At 38.8% G+C, this 19893-nt stretch overlaps 1 protein-coding gene across 1 annotated transcript in view; it reads right to left on the bottom strand.

Moving 5' to 3' along the window:
- Nucleotides 1-19589, bottom strand: part of ERO1B (endoplasmic reticulum oxidoreductase 1 beta) — a 28570-nt gene extending 8981 nt beyond the window's left edge. The window contains exons 1-6 of the mRNA XM_086482340.1: nt 19491-19589; nt 14069-14188; nt 9163-9246; nt 8730-8771; nt 4383-4465; nt 2349-2422 (exon numbers count right to left, since the gene is read on the bottom strand). Of these exons, the coding sequence (XP_086338466.1) occupies nt 2349-2422; nt 4383-4465; nt 8730-8771; nt 9163-9246; nt 14069-14188; nt 19491-19589 (502 nt within the window). The remainder of the gene's footprint in view (nt 1-2348; nt 2423-4382; nt 4466-8729; nt 8772-9162; nt 9247-14068; nt 14189-19490) is intronic.
- Nucleotides 19590-19893: the final 304 nt, after the last annotated feature.

Below are 19893 nucleotides of genomic sequence, written 5' to 3'. Positions count from 1 at the left end.
TTCTTCAATTCCACCATAAACACTTGTCAGGCCATGTGTTCTCTCACTCCGTGCTAAGATATGAACAGTGTTTTGTTTTAAGTGGGCTTCAAATTCAGGGTTTATTTGTCCGGCAGTATGTGGTGGTGGTGGGGTACTTTTCTGAAGTGGGTATACTGCTACAGGAGCTTCTTAATAAAGACAAGGTCAAAGAAGTGCATCTTGTAGTTGGTACATATTGTATCTCTGTTAGCCAAATCCCTTTTTTCCCCAGATACCCTTGTATACTGGCAGAAAGTCTGCATCACATTGTTTAGTTGAGCAAACTTTCAGCATATTGCATAATATTCTGTTCGTTATGGCAAGAAACATGTTATTCAAGCAGCATTTCAACAACTTATACCCTCATCTCTGAAGTTCACTACAAATTCAGGCAACATATCCAAAGAAAACTGTGAAACTCTACAGTCTCTGCTTAAAAAATCCATATGAATAGAAACTTAAGTTTTGAGCTACAACTAGTAAAAAGCTGGAAGAATTCCCTCCTCTTTGAGAGGTCAAGAACAACTCATGCTTAAAAAACCCCACATACAAGCCAGTAGTCCAGAGACTTATTCATAGGAATAGGCCAAGCAGCACCACTGACTATTTCCTCAGATGTCGAAAAAAGGCACAGAAACAGTGAAAACTGCTCTAAAAAGAAGAGATGACTCGGCATTAGCAGTCGAGCATCTCTTCAGCAGTAGTAGCAAAAACAAAGAAAGGAGACACACACAAGACGCACAACAACACAGTGAGTGCCAGATGAGACAATGTCAAATTACAGCTTTCTTTCACAGCATGGCTAACCCAAGCAGGTCCTACACTTCCTGGTCACTTCAGGTCTCCACCTTTTCTTCTCATTACCCACAAACAACTGAGTCTGTGGGACAGTGCAACAGAAAGATGGAAAGCTGACCTAGGTTATGAAGTTTTTTTCAGCTAGATCAATTCCCTTATCTAGTTCATCATTAAGACCAACAAAAACTAATAAAAAAGTAAAACTGATGACACTGTTTTGTGCTACAGTGGAGTGAATTAAGTGCTCTCTCATCACCAAGGAAGAAAGGAGAGGAAGAGAACAAGAGGTTCTACCTCCTTCCAGTCACTCCCAGTAGTTATTCTTTCTCACCTCTCCGTGCTCCAAACTCACCTGATAAACCATCACAACAAATCTGGGAGATCGGAGAGAGATGTCAACTTACTTTCCTGCTGTCCAAGTAAGCTGAATCAGCTTACCATGCAGAAAGATGCATGCCAGAGCCAGTGCAAAAAACTGCACTGGAAGAACACAGCTGGGGGCAGTACATCCTCCTTCAGCAGGGCACAAAGTAAGGAGAGATGGAGGTAGAATCAGGAACAACTTAAGTTATAATACTTCTAAACTAAATGCTTCTAAACAATACCTTTCCTAACTGAGTCCTTGTAAAAATGTAAGTAGGGAGCTTGAAGATAGCAGAGACAACAGCAGCTCATTGCATATAACAGGTCAGATCTACAGTAATGCTCACCAACTATTTATTACAGAAACAGCTTATATAGAAAATTTTGACAGATAAGACACAGTAGAAGTGCTGAAAGAGAATTGCAGTTGGTAAGTCCACTACAGCTGCTACTTTCTCAGGTGACACCACACATTAGCCTAAAGGTAGACTAAAACATCTTGTCTTCCTAGCATATAGAGCTTTCTAAGGTATTTATTAAAAAGGCCTTTACCAGTCATTCCTGAACTTGGCAATTCTCATGTTTAACTGAAAAACATTCCTTTGAGCTTTGAATGTTACAAGCAAATAAAAAGACTCACATACGTGGAGCAGAGGGAAGACACAATCTAGTATCCTAATGTTTTAACAACAAGGAAGTCCTTACAAATAAGGGCAAATTTAATGCAGAGATCATTTGGAAACATAGCAAGGCTGGAAGAGGAACAAACTCAGTCCAAGCATAGACAGTAGAATAGCAACAAAAACAATATACTAGTAAGAAACCGAATGAGCTGCAAGTAATTTGTCTTATATTTGTGCTAGATGCAACTCTTCTGAGAAAAAGCTTTTTAAAAACATATGCTAACCCCCTCCCATTTACCTTATTTCCATAAGAGTCTCCTGTTCACTATACTAACACAAGGTAACAGCTGAGTGTGCACTGTGTAGACTACCATATGCTCCTTGTAAAAACCTGCATCCTGCATGTAAGATATGAACTGTCACATCCCCATTTAGCACAAAACTAACTTTTTAAAAATGGTTATTTGCAGAGAAATTATAATCTTCTGTTTTTTAAGAGACAGCAAATAAAATAAATACTCTGAAAAAGCTTAAACATTTTACCATCAAGTTCACAAAAATGATCCTGTGAATCATCGTATCTTGCCCAGTCAATGAAAGCCTCCTTACTTTGGTTACTGAGGGGGAAAAAAATACATTTAATTTTAAACTTTTAAATAGACAACATCAATAAGAGCTACCGAAAGAAACACAATTCACATGTAGTAGTTAACTTGAAACTGAATTCTGAATTACTGTATCTGAAACTTGAGAATACATGGAGTTAGCTGCACAGAGACTCAAGCAGGCATCAACTGCAATACTTTAAAAAGTCATTTTTATGTTACACAGCAAGAAAGATTTCACTGTCATTATTTGAACAAACTGTACGGCGGCAGCAACTTCCTTCAGTAAGAGTTTGGTAAAATACTTTCATAGCATACATCATTAACACTCTTCGAAATACTACTTTAGCAGCTGTCACTTGAGGGGGGGGCAGGGGGGAGGAATCATCATATTTTTGTAACCTGTACTTTCAATGAGATCTACAATAGTTAGCTTTGCTTTTTACTGGGAGACTGGACGTCTAAACGCCCCTTCCAAGCTAAATTACTCTATGAATATGATCTGTCTTAAGCCTTTTAAATAATAGTGGTATTACACTCACTCTAACATTTTCAAAGTTGTACTGTACCAGAGAAACAAGTACTTTCAAGTTCCCATGCTATGAAACACAAACAGTGCCAAAAGCTGAATGCTTTCTTCTACACATGTGCACAGCACAGAACTACTGATGCCACACTACTGACAGCATAATGTAAGCAACATTAAGATTGGGAACTCTGCTCCAGGGTGCAGTGAAGCACCTTGACATAACAAAACCAACCTATTCTGTTTGATCAAATTAGTACTAGCTCAATTCTACAAATAGAGGCAATTCAATAACAATATACATTTCTAACCTTCTGCCAAATTACAACAGAAGACTATGCTTGGCATTAGGTGAGGAACTTCTCCAGAAATTACTAGCAGGCAAGTTTTGATAACCACAAGAAATGCAGCTGATAAAGGAAAATAACCCAAAACCACAAGGATGATGCACTGCTAGGTAGAGAACATGGAAGTTTGCCTACAAAGCACAAACTCTTCCTGCACTTGGAGGATCCATTACCTGCCCTCTCCCAACTTTAACCATCTATCCGATTCTCACAAAAAGCATTCTCTAGCTCTCCATGCGTGTAATCAATCTGTATTTGTTTGCCCTAAAGGAGGGGAAGAGAGTTAATAGTTTCTCATTTCCCCTAAAAAACCTTGGATAAGGTCTCTACCCAGTTTGGTTTAAAACCCACCAAGCCCACCAAGCTAGAAGCAGTTGCTTTTTCATGGCAGTCCCATTTTATCAGATGACAGGAAAGAGTTTCAACATCTCTTAGGTAGAACTACTGAAATCTGTGGTCAAAGACACCGCATTTCTCCATCAACAGTGAAGAACTGATTTTTCCATTTCTACTTTTTAAAGGTGGGGAATCTAGCAGAACGCAAGCTTTCCTAAGTGCTGTTCCACACATTTTCCTACTCAGGGATAACACCATCCTGCAGAATTCCTCCCACCCAACCTTGACTGTGCCATGTAATAAGCAAGATCAGGGAATTGATCCAAGCTAAAAATAACTTTGCCAACAACAGAAGTAACTCACAAGCTCCCTGCTCTGGTTCACTGAATGATCACAAACAGGCACATCAGTGCAACAGAGGGACAGAGCAGGACAGAATCCCTTAATCCAGCACAGTCATCAAGAACAAAGACTGATACTGGTAAAGAGTAGAAAAAAAGGTGGGTTTATCCACAAGTTTCCTCCAACTCTTGATGCTGTAAGATACCTCTTTCAAATATTAAAGTGTACCTTTTTTTTAAAAAAAAAAAAGAAAGTCTACTTAACACCTTTACCTTCAGATATTCTTGCATCATTTCACATCTACTTTCTAATGGGCTATGGAAAGAATGAGTAACAAAAACAGCACATTGCGAAAACAAGACAGACAATAAAATGCTCCTTTGTTACTATTTTTGTACTATTGTTGTAAATCACAGCATACCTTAAGGTACTGTTAACTGCTCCCAGTTTGTTAGCTTGCTCACAGTCTTCCAATTCTTTGGAATTATTTGCCGCTTTTGAATACTGTAAGAAAGTTCGTCTTTAATATACAAAAGAATTACCTAAAGTTCTCAGAGAACAGGTGCTGTGAAAGGTATTTCTAGGTTTAGCAGTGAATTGGCTAGTGTCAGGGAAAATCCTCAGATTCTAGATTATGTAAGTAATTCTGGAACTTTTCTTATTTCTGTTTTTCTTCACTTAATATCTCCGGAAAATTTCACTCTGCAGATATAACTACCACAGACAATTCAGCTCAAATGTCAAAATTTTGTTTGTTTTGATTTTTTTTCCCCTGTTTGTTTAAATTAAATGGAGTTCTGAACTGTTTCAGATACTTATTTACATTCTTGTAAAACAACCTTGGAAGACAAGCAGTGTCATACCTATAATCATACCTTGTATTTTGCAAGCATAATCATACCCAGGTTTCACTGATCATTTCAGTAGGAAATGTATCGATTTTGGCCATTTTCCCCTCCTGTTTCATTCAATTTATTCACTGACATGTTTTAGACATTCCTACATCTGGAAGAGAGGCTTTTCAAGATGAACTCAAATTTTGATTATTTTAAAATCAGAATTGAAGTATTTAAGCTGAACTCTGATTCTACAGTATTTTTAAAAAAGTAATCCACTAAAATAGACTCACTATTAGAATACTTCTGAGGAAAACATTTGAAGAATTAAAGTTGAAATTCTACTATTCTACAATAATATGGTTATGTCAGCAGGGAATTTGCTAAGTCTGTCAGCCTAAAGCTCAAAAAACCCTTCTAGCAGTTTTGGAACATAATAAATAGTGTGAGTGCTCTCTTAAAAGATAAACAAACCCAATGTCCATATTGCAGTTGGGGGGGGGGGTGTATGTGTGTTTTCTTTTGTAGACTAAGCCTTAGGTTTACACATATTTCTACCTTATTGCAGTCCTTAAGAAATACAGAAAACTGTTTGATGTTAAGTAACTGATAGCTCACAAAGCGAAACTGCTGGCTTCCCTTCACTTCAGGGTACATACATATGGGCATGAAGGATTATCCAAAACCAGCTCAAAATAAAAAGATAAGCTAAAGGCTTTGGTCAACCTTCAGAGACAGCAGACAACAATAACAAATCGATAAATTTTAAAAGAAAAACAATAGTTCATTTCTGAGGACAGACGTGGTCAAGATGCCAGAGGCAAAGTACCACCAGAATATGTATCACAATACTTGTCAAAAAAAGAAAGAATTGAATTAATAGTGTTCAGATGAGTAAGCAAGATGACTTGCTTTAAAAATGCATTTGCCAGAACCAATAAAAGGAAAAAGAGTAGAACCTACTGAAGACCAAAGAACAAGTAATTTAAACCTTATTAGGGGCCTTGCCCATAACAACTATTTACTCTAAAAGGAACTTCCCACTCAGTTTTCTTGGATTTGCCAGGTGTGGGTAAATCCTGGCTCATTCTTGAGCATCATATAGTTGTTAAATGGAAAAATCTGAACAAGGAACGGATTCGACCTAGAATGAAACAGATACTGCTGATTAAATGACATACTGAGATGCTGAAGCAAACATTCTGCATGTTTGCAAACCAAACCCTACCCTGAAGTGAAAAAAATCCTCCAAGGATATAAAACTAAATTTAAGGTTTCAAACAGAATGAACATTCAATGCTTCCAGGCTTCACTATTCTCCAGTGTTTAACAGCAACAGCTATTGGATCAGTGACTAGATCAGGACAAAGTATCTGTTCCTACCAAAGCAGGATCTCCTGAGAGCAGTTTCTGGAAGAAACCAGAAAAAAAGGTGGGCATGAAGTACAATATTAAGTTAAATGTTGTAACCTTGAGTTACTGCATCCTGTCCCTTGCTTCAAAGACTAATATAGCAGCTGTCATGACAGTTCTTCACTGTCTAGGCCCCCAACATATCTTCACTCAAATGAAACAGGACTATAGAAAGGGAAACTACTTTGTGGCTCTCCAGCACTGTTTCAAAAACCTTATGTTGGTGCCAAGTATTAAAAAAAGAGATCCTCTACTGCTAACTGCACTTCTGTGGGGAAGCTGTGAAAGTGTAACCCTGGTCTATGCAGCTAGATGCTCTTTCAAAAGAATGGTTCTCTCTATGGTTCAGCGAATAAACAAAAAAAATCCCCCACGAAAGCCTAAATAAAGCTAGAAGTTTACAAGCTCATCTACATTAGGAGAAAAGGGCAAGAGGAAACGGCACAGACGCCAAGCACTTAGACCACAGAAAACGTCTCCACGGGATCCTACCCTGAGTATATCTACTCAAGAGAAAAAGATGCTTTTGGTTGTTTTCACCTTTACAAGGCAGACACTATCAGGATGAAAGAGAGAAAATGGACATGCATGTCCCCAGAGGTTTTGTTTGTTTGTTTGAAACCAATACTTTAAGGATAATCCACAAGATGCAGGACTTTCCCAAATGGACCAAGGACAGGCTAATAGCACAGACTTGCATAGTCCTTGAAACAAAACATTCATACTAAGGTAAGTTTGATGTTTCCTTAAAAGGGATATTAAATGAGATTGTAAATTTTTAATTGGCTCCAAGAAAGATCTTTAACTGAATCATAAGAAGTAACAAAATGGTGTAGGCAAGATTTATGTCAGTCCTGATGACAATTTTCCTGCAGAAATATTTTGTTTTCTGACAGTGAAGCAGCAGGTATTGGTGTCTCTGTTCTACTGCAGATTTGCCCAACTTTCAGTACTGTAGCTGGTTGCAACAACCTACAAGGCAATTCAGAGGAAACTACTGTAGCAAACACACCAGCATATGACAGCTTCCCAAAAGGAGCTATCCCAGTTTCTTTATTGTGGTGAAAGCAAAAGGTGGCTGATTTTTCTCTTCCAAAGTCCAATTCAATATGCTCATGTGAGGTATCTTAAGAACAGCATACTCTCTGGCTACTAATTAGCATCTTGCTTATGGCTCTCAAGATTAATCAATCAGGAAGCTTAAATGCCTACTAGAAGAATCCTTTCTAAAACAGTGTTTAAAGTCTTAAAATGCCTCTTTAGAAGGAATTACGGTATTCCAGGAGACAGTTTTTCTACAATCAAGCTTGAAAGAACAGCTTGTGCCAAAATGGTGACTGACATTTAGGACATGTCAGTGAGAAAGATGATTCTTCTCTGATCACCAGAAACCTTTAAATGAAGAGACATACTTTACTTCAGATTGAGCTTAACAATATATGTATAAAGAGGACAAGACTTCCTCTTCAGCTAAAGCTTGGATGACTTGCCTGCCCTGCTCACAACAGCAGGACACAGAAGTCATCAATTCACAATGAAGTATTGCTCTCAGATATCTTTGATAACCTTTCCTGGCATGAAGTCTAAACCTAATGCCAATGGTAATTTATGATATGGTGAACTACACTCAGGTGAGGCAAGCAGCAGCTATGGCTGCCCAGCAAGGTGGAAAGTACTGGAGAAGACGGAGATACGGTAGTTAAGCAAGAATAAGTATGAGTCTACAACACAGCCAAGGCACTCAACAGGAAGAGCTCTCATTTGGGCACCATCATCCCATCAACTGCTAAAATCCTTATTCTTGGGCACTGGGTCTGGGACTTGGAGGTGGGGGAGGGTTGTCTTTCTGCTCTGACCTCTTTTCTAGGTGTATATACCCTCTTTTTTGGCTTTGCTGAGATCACTTGGTGATTTAGGAAGGATGGCTTGGAGAGAAGCAAGCAAAAGCCAATAGCACAGACTGAGCTTTACTTAAGCTTGCACTGACCACTTTAGCCTACATTGTCTTTAGACTAATGACCAAATCATCCCCAGACTAATGACCTACTCAAGAGCAGACATTGCAAAACTACATGTAAACTTTCAAGATTCTTTTAATATTAGAGATTGTGGTTATTTATGATTCTGACAAAAGGCTGCACTGCTACTGCATCTGTGCATCTCAGCGTATGGCTGTATAGAAGGTGGCCTGTACTCAGAAAATGAACAAAGAATTTTGCATCAGGCATTCTGTGGCCATGTACTGCTGTCCCTGGTCACTCCTTGATCCAGTCTGCACCAGCTCTCCAGCTATGACAGACTCAGAATGACATGACAGTATCATCTACGTTCGAAATACTATTATACATAAAAGTAAAAATGTAAAGCCACATACAGGAATGGTTACATACATACATAACATCAGTTAACAATTTCATCACTGTGCCAAGACTAAAGGTTTGTAACAAAAAGTCACACAGCTAGTGTAATGTTAAGATTAAAAAAAAAAAAAACAACTTAGAACATAAATGACTACTTACTTTATTAGAGCTCCCAGCCTTAATTCCAACAGGTATTTTACTCTAAAAAAAAAAGAAATAAATCACAGTTTTCACACTGTTCAAAGAAATGATTGTGCTTGATTAAAAATCTACAAATTAAATATCATTCCTATAGAGGTCAAAGCAAACTTGGTTTTAAATAATTAACTTGCTCCTTTACCATCTCAATGTTATATCCAAAACGGTGCCAGAGCTTAGAAGAGACTTGAAGTTTTTTGTTTTACTGGTAAAATGACTAAGATCTTAAAATACTTTGGTTGTATTTCTGCTTTTGAAATGGAAAATAATTTTATTGTCACTCTTGTATTTAAGTTCTTATTAGTAAATATTGTTAGTATAGTACTAGTCACTAGAAATTAGCAAACTTTTTAACAAAATAATCTTTTTCTATTTTATATTATTTGATCCATACCTCAGGACAAGGCTCTACATGACAATCTTTGATAGAACAATGGCCATCATCAGCCCAGAATGGGCACGGTCTCTTCAGGTTGACCTGAACATACAAAACCAAAAGTTTACAATCAACACTTACATAAGGCAACTTTAAAAGAAAGAGCTCTCAGTATCAGGAAATCCTTTCAAATTAAAGGAAAGGATACAAGGAAAAAGGGGTAAATCTAGTACTTTAAGTTCGTGGGGGTTTTGTCAGTTGGTTGGTTTCTTTTAACTATTCTCCCTCTGAGCATATGAACAGAAGCTTGCTGCAGTGGAACTGGTAGTGATAATGGTCTCCAGTGGACACAAACACACAGCATATTAAAGCACAAATTAAATCTCTTACCACTAATATAACTTCAAAGCAGTAAATAAACTACTAAAAAGAAGGCAAATCAGACATATGCAACTCTAAAATGGTTATATTTACAATCAGCTGTACTTGTATATACTGCTCAAGAAAATACATTTGATGAAGGACAGACTAGTGCATAAGTTTACTAACTCAAGTAAGTGCTTGGATGATTTCAGATTTCAAGCAATAAAACCAGGCAATCATTACTATACATCATAGCTAGTCAAAGAAGAATGAGTATCATAATGGACTCAAATTAGAGAGCTTATATAGTACAAATATAAGTAATGAAGAGAAATCACTTCAGAAACATTACCAGCAAATCCTATGATGATTAGTGCTCCTATTTGTCATCAAATGGCACAATAAAGGCAGGGAGTACCACATATAACCAAAACAAAACCCAGCTTTCCTTTACATTAGCCTTATACATAATAACAAACATTAGTGATAAAAAACACTTTGACCTTGTCACTCCTAAACTGAAGACTAGTCTAAAGGCTTTCCTGCAGGATCAACCAAAAACACTGCAGAAGCACACCATCTTTGAAATCTAACATTAAAATAAACTACAAAGCATTTATCCTTAGTAGTAACCACTATTTTCCAAATAAAAAGTCAGTTTTAAAACTTTCAAATAAAAAAAACACAACACAAAACCACACACAGGACAAAAATTACTTTCATTCTTATACTTTGTTTTCCTTTAACACAGCTTGTACTAGTTTTCTTCAGCTGACAAATACTATTCATAAGGATAGTCAACTGAAGTCACTACTTACATCCAACAAACTACATCTTGACTGATTTGACGTGTCACTTATTTGAAACTGTTGCAGATACTGAATTTGATTCTGTAGCAAGACACAGCGAGAGCTCTATAAAATTCACTGTAAAAGTAAGCCTAATACACCAAGGATGACATCAGGCCCTAGAGCAGTGTCAACACAAAAATATAACATTTATAAATGTGCTCGTAAAAATTATTTAAATCTATAAATCTTAAGTCAGAAAACTAATCCTTATGCTAGCCGATTGGAGAAAAAAATGCATACAAGCTGTACAGTAAAGCTGTATAGTCACACACTATAAAGAACAGCATTCTTGCTATACCTACAGGTTAAAAGATTGAGACTAAACACTTTGTCAATTTAGTCTTCAGAAAGCCATGTTTTCCTCTTATATGTAGAAACATTTTTCTAATTCATGCAATCTATATCCTATACTTTCACTTTACATAAGGAGAAACATAAACAGGAAACAAAGCTTAAACAACTAGTACAGTAGTGCCAGAGCAGCCCCTTAGGCAAAGAATCAGCAACTGAGCTCTAAGTCCCATGCTCTGATGAACCTGGAGCCCACCACGTGTGGTACCTGAAGGGTTCCTGATACAATAAAAGCAGCATACTACTCAATCTTTCAATTTGGAAAAAAACTGAAATCACTGAGCCATCTTGAACAACTATTCCATTAAAAAAACCCTTTATGCTTTGAACAGATTTAACTGGCAGAGTACATTTACACCGGATCAGTGATTTGCTTTAAGTGGCCTGTTTTTTTGCAGGGGAATACAGTAATAGAAACCCAGTGGCTACATTCACTGAATTGTCAAACCAGAGCCTCACCAATAAAAAAAATAATCAAATTCAATTTTTTCCCCAGCATGATACATAATATACTAAGCATAAGGAAAACTAGATTAATACACCTCTGATACAAAGGCAGGCACAATATGAAGAACCTCAGATGAGTTATAGCCAGATTTTACTCTTTCTCCAGTGTATTCTCTTAATTTTGACAGCTAAGAAAAATCAAAACTATGTACCAGAAATAAAAACCCAACCTTTAATGCTTGAAAAATAAATTGTTCTGAGGCACCATGTACCCAAATTCAAGCAAAGCAAGAAAAATTTCCTCTTCAAATGTTCTGTCAATACCACAAAAGATCCCCAAAGAACAAAACAATGTTTGACTGCTCAACTGACCCTTATACTAAATTCCTCTACCAAACCTTTCAGCAAGCAAGTTCTTTCTGTATTTTCAAAACACACATACAAAGCTAACTGCTATACAACATCTGAAGGAAAGACTGTTTCCAGGTTTCCATTTTGATGTACTTATTCAGCATGACTGGGAACTATAAATTCAACCTGAAAACGTTAAAGAGATTCCTCAGTTAAAAAAAAAAAACACGAACAAGACATTATGCAGATGGTACGACTCCTTAAAAGGGATGACAACGATCTTCTAGCTATAGTTCAAGCCATGTTAGCACAGATACATTAAAAGCAGAGATTTTAGGTTGTTTTCTCCCCCTTGTTTCCTCTATTCAACCCACAAACACCATCCACAGGAAAAAAAATATGTAAAATTTTTGAGTTTTTTGTACTTGCTCACTCATCATCTTTTTTCAAATAAAGCACAAAAAACCATTACATTTTACTTCACCTTCACAACGAGACCTATTACATAAAACATGCCCCTCCCACTAACTTCTATGAAAAAAAAAGACTAGCTAACATTGTCAGACTACAACCTTCTTCAAAGTAAACTCTAAAAATAAAAAATGCTAACACACTTAGAAAGATACAAGTAACTATGCAGTAGTTGTTCTTTCACAGAAGAACACTGTAAATAAAATACTGCTGTCTAAACTGCAGACTAATTCAGAAAGAACACATGCAAATCAAAATATACTAATCCCAGAGTGATTCAAGAGCACTGAAAACCAGCGTGCACACACACACACTTCTGAGACAAACTGAGGCTGTACGCTTATACCATAATCAATACCAATAGTGCACTGACTATATAGAATATCTTTCTACATTCTTCAGGGTCTGAAGTATTGGATTTCCTTGTTATTGTTTAAAGTATTATTCAATACTTGTCACAGATTAAAAGTTAAGATTCCTTATCAGGCTTCCATAGTTTTGTGTTTTGATGTATAAAACTATACAGAGACATATTCTTTTACTCCTTTACTTCTTCCATTAAGAAGTGTTCCACTACCTAGAAACCACCTAGCACAATTTCAGCAAGACTTTAAAAAGAAAGTTTTATTTGGCCTTTCAATAAAAACTAGCTAGTCCATTCAGTATTAAAGTTTTGAGTTTTTATGGCTGTTGAACTAGTAACACAATGGGAATACTGTGACTGTAGTTAGAGTTCATGATCCAAATTCCTATCATAAATTAAATTACTTCAGAGTAGGAGTGTTTTAACTCCAAGAACGAGTATACTCCCCCATGCTTATTTAGCTACACTGTAGTTGACATAGATGATCATTGTCTACCCTCACTTAATAGCACTTCCATGATTCTGTGTAGGGACATCAAACAAACTCTGTTGCTTATTTAGAGGGGAATAACATTCTAACTTATTCAGCTTGCTTGTTCAACACAAGTTCTTCGCTGTCACAAATGGAAGTACTAAATCATGTGTGGTGACTGCGCACTGGCCCTTCTAATTGCCCATCTATTAGGAAGATCGTTATGAAAGATGAAGTAGGATTGCAACACATCATTAAAGTACGATCTGCAGAACTGCTGCTGAAATGAAGATAGCTCTAAACTTGCAGGATGCAATTACTGTTGTCTAAAACCTTTTATATACCTGTTGCTCCTCTTCTTCAAATGCTTTGGTTTGTATCTTTCTGTTGCCTCTGGGGAATCTAATTACCACTACTATGTGGTGTATTATCACTGAAGTTGCACATATCTTGTTTCTCCTGAAAGTGAAGCTAGAACTGTATCATGTAGCAGGAGGAGATTCAGGGTGAAGTTACACATTACTACTTGCTCAGACTAGAAAGGGAAGATTCTTGTGCTTTTTTTCTTCCTTGCCCACACTCATAACCCCATCTTGCATGAGTTTAATACTTGTCTGATTCTAGATCAGCTAGATGACTTGTTATATCCTGGGGAAAAAAAAACAAACCAACCAACAAAAACCAACCAACAACCAAACCCAAGCATCCAAACTAAAAATCTAACAGGTTAAAGAGATGCATTGGCCTAATGCAGTCAGTCAAGCCCAAGAGCTAAATGTAGGGAAGCAGGAATACTACTTGAAAATTGAATATTTTAACCTATTCTTCAAAGGAATAATGGCTCTCTAGATAGCAAACATTAAAATCAGTACTAAGACAGCAACTTCTAAGAAAATGAAATCATTGCGATAGTTCCACTTCAAATTATGAACATTTCTTAGAAGACCAGTACTGCACACTGTCAGAGAGCTGCTAATACACAATCCTTTTCTAGATGCAGCAGCACAAAGATACTACCTTTAAAATTACCACTTATCAGTTGAACGAAAGCAGTCATGATTTACTGTCACTGACTCCAGGATTAACACAGCAAACATGACTTATCACCAACATAACTGTCAGGGACTGGAAATCTGCTACAACCAAATTAAAGAGCTATGGGCTTCTAAAAGACAAGCTGATTTGATATGTAATCCTCTCTATATTTTCTGGATTTTATTTAAATTATTCAGGAAAAAAACATTCTAATTGTACCTTGTAATATCTGAAGTAATCACGTTCTTGCAGTTTCTGTATTTTGGGGAAGATCTTGAAATTATTGAAGTCATCAATGCTTTCTATGTCACATAAACAATCATCTAGGACTCCCATGAGCTATTAAACAAAAACACATAAAAAATTATTTTTAATCAAGAAATACAATATTAACTACAGAAAAATCCTCTAAAGAGAAAAATATGGCAGCCAAAAGAAATACTAGTGAAATACAGCTCCATAGCAAATAATTTATTTCTCACCATAAAATACTCTACAACATACCTTACACACTCAGAATTAGAAGATAACGGATCTTAGCCCTTTTTTTGACCTTAAGTCCAACTCCAAATGCAACTCTGAATCAATGTTAGCCAGATGAACACTTTCAACCCTCAAATTTATTGATAGATTCAACATGTAGAATTTTCTGCGGAATAAGCACCAAGATTTTCCAAACTACGAACACACGCTATACTATCGCATCAAGAGTTGCATACCAAGTATTCCCCTACCAAACACTCAGTAGTTGCATTGCCTAAAAAAAAAGCCACAATCATGCATTGACATCTTATTTTTACAATTCTTTTCAAAGTGTAAGAACACCCCAGCTAGTTTCTTTAGAGGCATGGGAGAAAGGTGAATAGGTACTTTTTTGCCCAAGAAGTTAGTAACTTCACAGTTAAATGCTACAAAAAAAACAGCAGGAAAAACCAGGTGCAGGCATCTATATTGTAAGGCTGTAAAACTATTGTGAAACTAAGTCTGAACTTTCCAGGTCCCATCCTTAACAAGTGAACCATGGGCCAGCAATGTGCCCTTGTGGCCGAGGCGGCCAATGGCATCCTGGGGTGCATTGAGAAGAGTGTGGCTAGCAGGTCGAGGGAGGTTCTCCTCTCCCTCTACTCTGCCCTGGTGAGGCCACATCTGGAGTGCTGTGTCCAGTTCCAGGCCCCCAAGTTCAAGACAGACAGGGAACCTCTGGAGAGTCTCCAGCAGAGCGGTATGAAGATGATCAGTGGACTGGAGCACTTTATTATGAGGAAAGGCTGACAGACCTGGGGCTCTTTAGCCTGGAGAAGAGAAGACTCAGAGGGGACCTTACCAATGCTTATAAATATCTAAAGGGTGGGTGTCAAGAGGATGGGGCCAGGCTCTTTTCAGTGGCACCCAGTGACAGGACAAGGGGCACAAGCTGGAGCACAGGAAGTTCCACCTCAACATGAGGAAAAACTTCTTCACTCTGAGGGTGGCAGAGCACTGAAACAGGCTGCCCAGGGAGGTTGTGGAGTCTCCTTCTCTGGAGATATTAAAAAAACGTCTGGAGGTGACCCTGTGCAACGTGCTCTAGCAGTGGGGTTAGACTAGATTATCTCCAGAGGTCACTTCAACCCCTACCGTTCTGTGATTCTGTGATCCCTCCTCTTGTGCCAGGACAGCAAGCTGGTTCAAGGTACTGTTCTAGCTTAAGACCACCTCTACGAAACAAAGCGCACACAAGTGCAGAAGCACTACTTCCAGCACAGGAGGGGAAGGCAGAACTTCAACAGAGAGGATGGGCCCAACTAACCGAGTATACTAAGCTATAGCAACACTTTTGCTGAGACCCTGACAGTAACTTAGTAAAAGGCAGAAACACCACAAGTGTGATTCTACAAACATTTGTATGGTAAATTTCATTAAACCTAAACTAACTACTCATAAGCATAGCTTCCTAAACAAGTACAAACATATTTGAAAGGCCTTTCAAATATGAGATTGAAGGCTTTAGACTATACCTAAGGGAATGGAACCAAACACTGCTGTTTACTACTACTATTATTTAGCCAGACAGGAATTCATGGGCATACATAATGGCTTAGAAAACATATAAAATAGGAAAGCCCATACATCTTACATCTCGCACGGGCTTAGAAGAACTTCTAGCTATTAAAAGGTTATGTACAAAAGGAGATGAAAAATATTTTGAGGCTTTTTTTTCTCCACAGATTTCACACACATGAGATTACGAAATCATCTAATCTGTTTTATGCATGATAAATCACTCCACTACTTTACAGAACAGATACCCTTATATAACCAAGCTTGATGTAAAAAAAGTCACTAAAAATCAAACTGCAGGCTTCTGCTTTTTTATGAAGCACAAAGAAGGACTGGAAAATGGATTTCCTGCAACTCCCTCTGCGAATAAAGAGGTGAGGGTACGGCAATAAAGCATTTAAGTAGAAAATTCACCTAATGTAGATCCTTCTTTTCCTGAGGCACTAAACAGGCTCACACAATTCTGCAGAGTAGACACAGCAATGAAGTAAAACTCATTTAAGGGAAGTTACTTTACCCGAAGTCTTCCATGGTGTTATGCTTCCCTTGTTAGTGTTATGTAACTTCAAACCTGGGTGAACAGCTACGAAAGAGCCTATGCAGGATTACACATTTTTCACAAAGCCAAGATAGCTCACAGCCTAGATGACTGCCAACTTCAAAGTCAGAAGACAAAACTTGTTGTTATTGATATTTACAGCAATAAACCCCCCATGCATGTTGATCTATAATGATTTCATTAAAAATTTCAAATTTTCTTATCCATCACACATAGGTAAAAATTAAGTTTTGCAGTGTTTACATGTAACACCGTAGCACAAATCAAACAGCAGCACATTTCTTTATAATATAAAGGGGCAAAAAGATAACTCTGAACATTTTGTTCAAACTGTATGAACAGGACAAACCTTACGTGAAGAGCAACAATTTTTTAAGTTGAAAGCAGTAGGAAAGATTCAAGAAATTTTCTTTGGACTCAGAAGATAAAGAATAAGAAACTATTTTGATGACCACTTCATGAAGTTATCCACTGCTTATAAAAATATTTTTACTGTCTACACAAAACTGAAAATGCTTTTTCAGGGGAATGTTCCAAATAAACAAGCAGTAGTTACACTCAGTGTCAAAGCCCCATGGACAAATAAAAAGCTGCAGTCTTTATTGAACTAAGACGGCAAACTAATGGAGGTCACACCTCTGTCAGAAATTTCTGAAAAAAAAAAATCTCAATTTGAAGAACATCTTCCAAAATGCAGTACAGTTTACTTCAAACATTATGAAATTTCAGAAGTAAACCCTCAACAAAAACTAGAACCGGTTTAAGAAACTATTAAGAGAAAAAATAATTCAGAGTAACAAGAGCAAGCAAATAAAATTCTCTATTTCCTTCTCGCAACTTTTTCAAAACCGGAACGGTTTGCTTTTGCTATTTTATGTATAGTGAGCTATGTCTCCTTGGAAGGCATACTCTAAAATTAAACTATGCTATATCCGTACCAAACCACAATTTATAAAATGGTTTGACAGCACATATGAAACACCAACACTGCACATCAGTGGAGTCAGTTCATAGCACACTAATAAAACAGCAACACAGGCTTCAAGCACCCCAGCTAGAGCATTTTATTAGTCCAGGTGTAGTCTTCAGTGCTCTCACTTGCAAAATGATGGAAGACCATGCAAAAAATTGTTTTATTTTTGTTGACAACTGGATCTTCCAGTGAATTATTTTTCAAACTGGAGATGTCAAAAGAAGAACAGTGTATTACACAGTTAAAATTACATACTGCAAGACCTACTTTGCTATTTGCACAATTGGTATTTTCCCTTGTTTTCACTGAATTATACTAGTTAACTTAGTTCACTAGTTACAGAGGCAAACTGTGTTGTAAGTTATCACAACTTTTATTACAATGGCCAAGTATCAAGCTTTCTTTTCATCTGTTAATTACTTTGAACTCTAAAAGCATTACCCTGCTATAATTTCTGTTGAAGAAGTAATCTGACATCAAACAGCTGCTATTTCTTCTGTATTTCCAATCAAAGTATTTCCCTATCAAAGTATTTCCATGTATTATCAAACCTAGTTTAGTTCTTCTACAGGTACCAGAGCTGTACTAGAGATGTTAAACTTCTAACTTATCTTCTCCAAGATAAATCAACCTTTCAGAAGAAAAGGTCAACGTCCAACCTGCATCAATTTCTCCTTATGAAATCTGGAAAGCGAAATATATTCAGCACTTCAACATTAAGAAGAGCTTGAATAAATGCACATACTAACAAGCAGTCTATTCATACAAACAACCTTATTAGTGTTATCAGGCTGTTGTACTTTAATTGCTTCAACAATTAGAAGACCACCTGGGATGCTTTGTTTTCTTCCTTAATGTTTTACTTTGCCATAGCTGCAGAACTAGAGAAAAGCTACAGGTAACATGACTCCAAGAACTAAGGGTCAGCTTACCTTTTCCCTGCATATGTCACACTCTAGGTATTTAAACTCTGAAAACAACATGGTAACAATTTTATGAAATGGCAACAACCAATCTCTTTGCCAAGTGTCATATGAAAACCATGCCAGCCTGTTAATGGCTGCTTTTAGAATGCAAATTTAATTAGCATTCAGTTATGCTAAAATAGCTGCTAAAATTAAGGGATTTTTAAACCAGAGAAAACCTCAGCGTACAATAACAAAACCCTGCAATAACAGCTGTCTAAACCTGACTATTCTAGTCATTGCCTCGGATGGTCACTTACAATATTATACAAAGCAGAAATTGAGAAAACACAATAAAAATAACAACCAGATCCAAAAAACATCGTACTTCCATACAAACTCACTCTTATGTCTTTAGCCTGGCTGAAATCCTTCCCTACTTGACACCAGCTGTTACTTCAGTCATAGTCATACTGCTGATGAATAGCAAATTCCCAACACATGTCCTTCTGAAGCTGTTCACAGTTTCACAGTTCACAGAAAGAAGAAGCATTCTCATCCTTCTCTGCAACGTGGGCAAACAGACACGACCTAAAGACAAGCCAAGCCCGGGCACTGATACTACCATTCGAACATATGGCTTCTCATCAACTTCAGGACACCGAAGCTCCTGCCTAAAGCCAAGGGTACGGTCCGGCCCGGAGCTCCTCAACACAACATCCTACAGACAGCAAACAGCGTTACCTGGCTTAAACAGCTCCTCTGTGCAGCTGCACCGGTACAGGGGCACTACCAATGGTTCCCAGGTCAAACAACTTCCCTCCTCGCTCTTGCAGGGGGGCCCCACGGACCGGAGGCGCCCAACCGCCCGGCCCCGGGCTGGATCCCGGCAAGCAGCAACCGCAGAGTATCGAATCGGAAGGACGTGGGCTACAGACCTCAGCCAGAGATCCGCAGACTTCGCCGCCAGGCGGGCTGCACAAGACCCTCCGAAAGCGCCCTCACCGCCTCCTCCAGCCCGCGACAGGGAGGACCCTTCCCCTCAGGCAGCAGTCCACAGCCCTATCCAAAGCCAGGGGGGTACCCCTGCCCAGCCACCACTCTCTTCCCGCCCCCGCCACGAGGGGACCCCGCCGCATCATCCCAGCTGCCGCTGGTTCCCACCTGGGCCTCCGCTGTTAGGACGCAGCCGAGCACCACCAGCAGCCGCGCTGCCGACCGTGCCCTCGCCGCTCTGCTCCGGACGGCACCGCCGCCGCTCATGCTGCTGCTGCTTCTGCTGCTGCCGCCGCTCCGCCCGCCGCGGCTGACGGGGGAGGGCGGCCCTCGCCTCGCCTCGCCCCGCTGCGCAGCAGCAGCCGCCGCCGCCACAGGAAGGAGACGGACGAACTGAGGGTCGGCAGCGGTGTCAGCGTCTCCTCCCGCCGCGGCCGCTCCTGCCTGCGGCGGCAGCCGTCGAGCGGGGGCGCCGCGCTCACCTCAACCTGCCCGCGCGCTGCCGCCCCAGCACCGGCGCGCGCACACGCTCCTCTCGCGCAGCCTCTGCCGGCGCCACCCGCCCGCCCGC

Source organism: Leptosomus discolor, chromosome 2 (genome assembly GCF_034619465.1).
Source record: "Leptosomus discolor isolate bLepDis1 chromosome 2, bLepDis1.hap2, whole genome shotgun sequence".
NCBI lineage: Eukaryota > Metazoa > Chordata > Aves > Leptosomiformes > Leptosomidae > Leptosomus > Leptosomus discolor.
The sequence above is the reverse complement of the archived record's forward strand: the minus strand, read 5'-3'. Positions and strand labels throughout refer to the sequence as shown.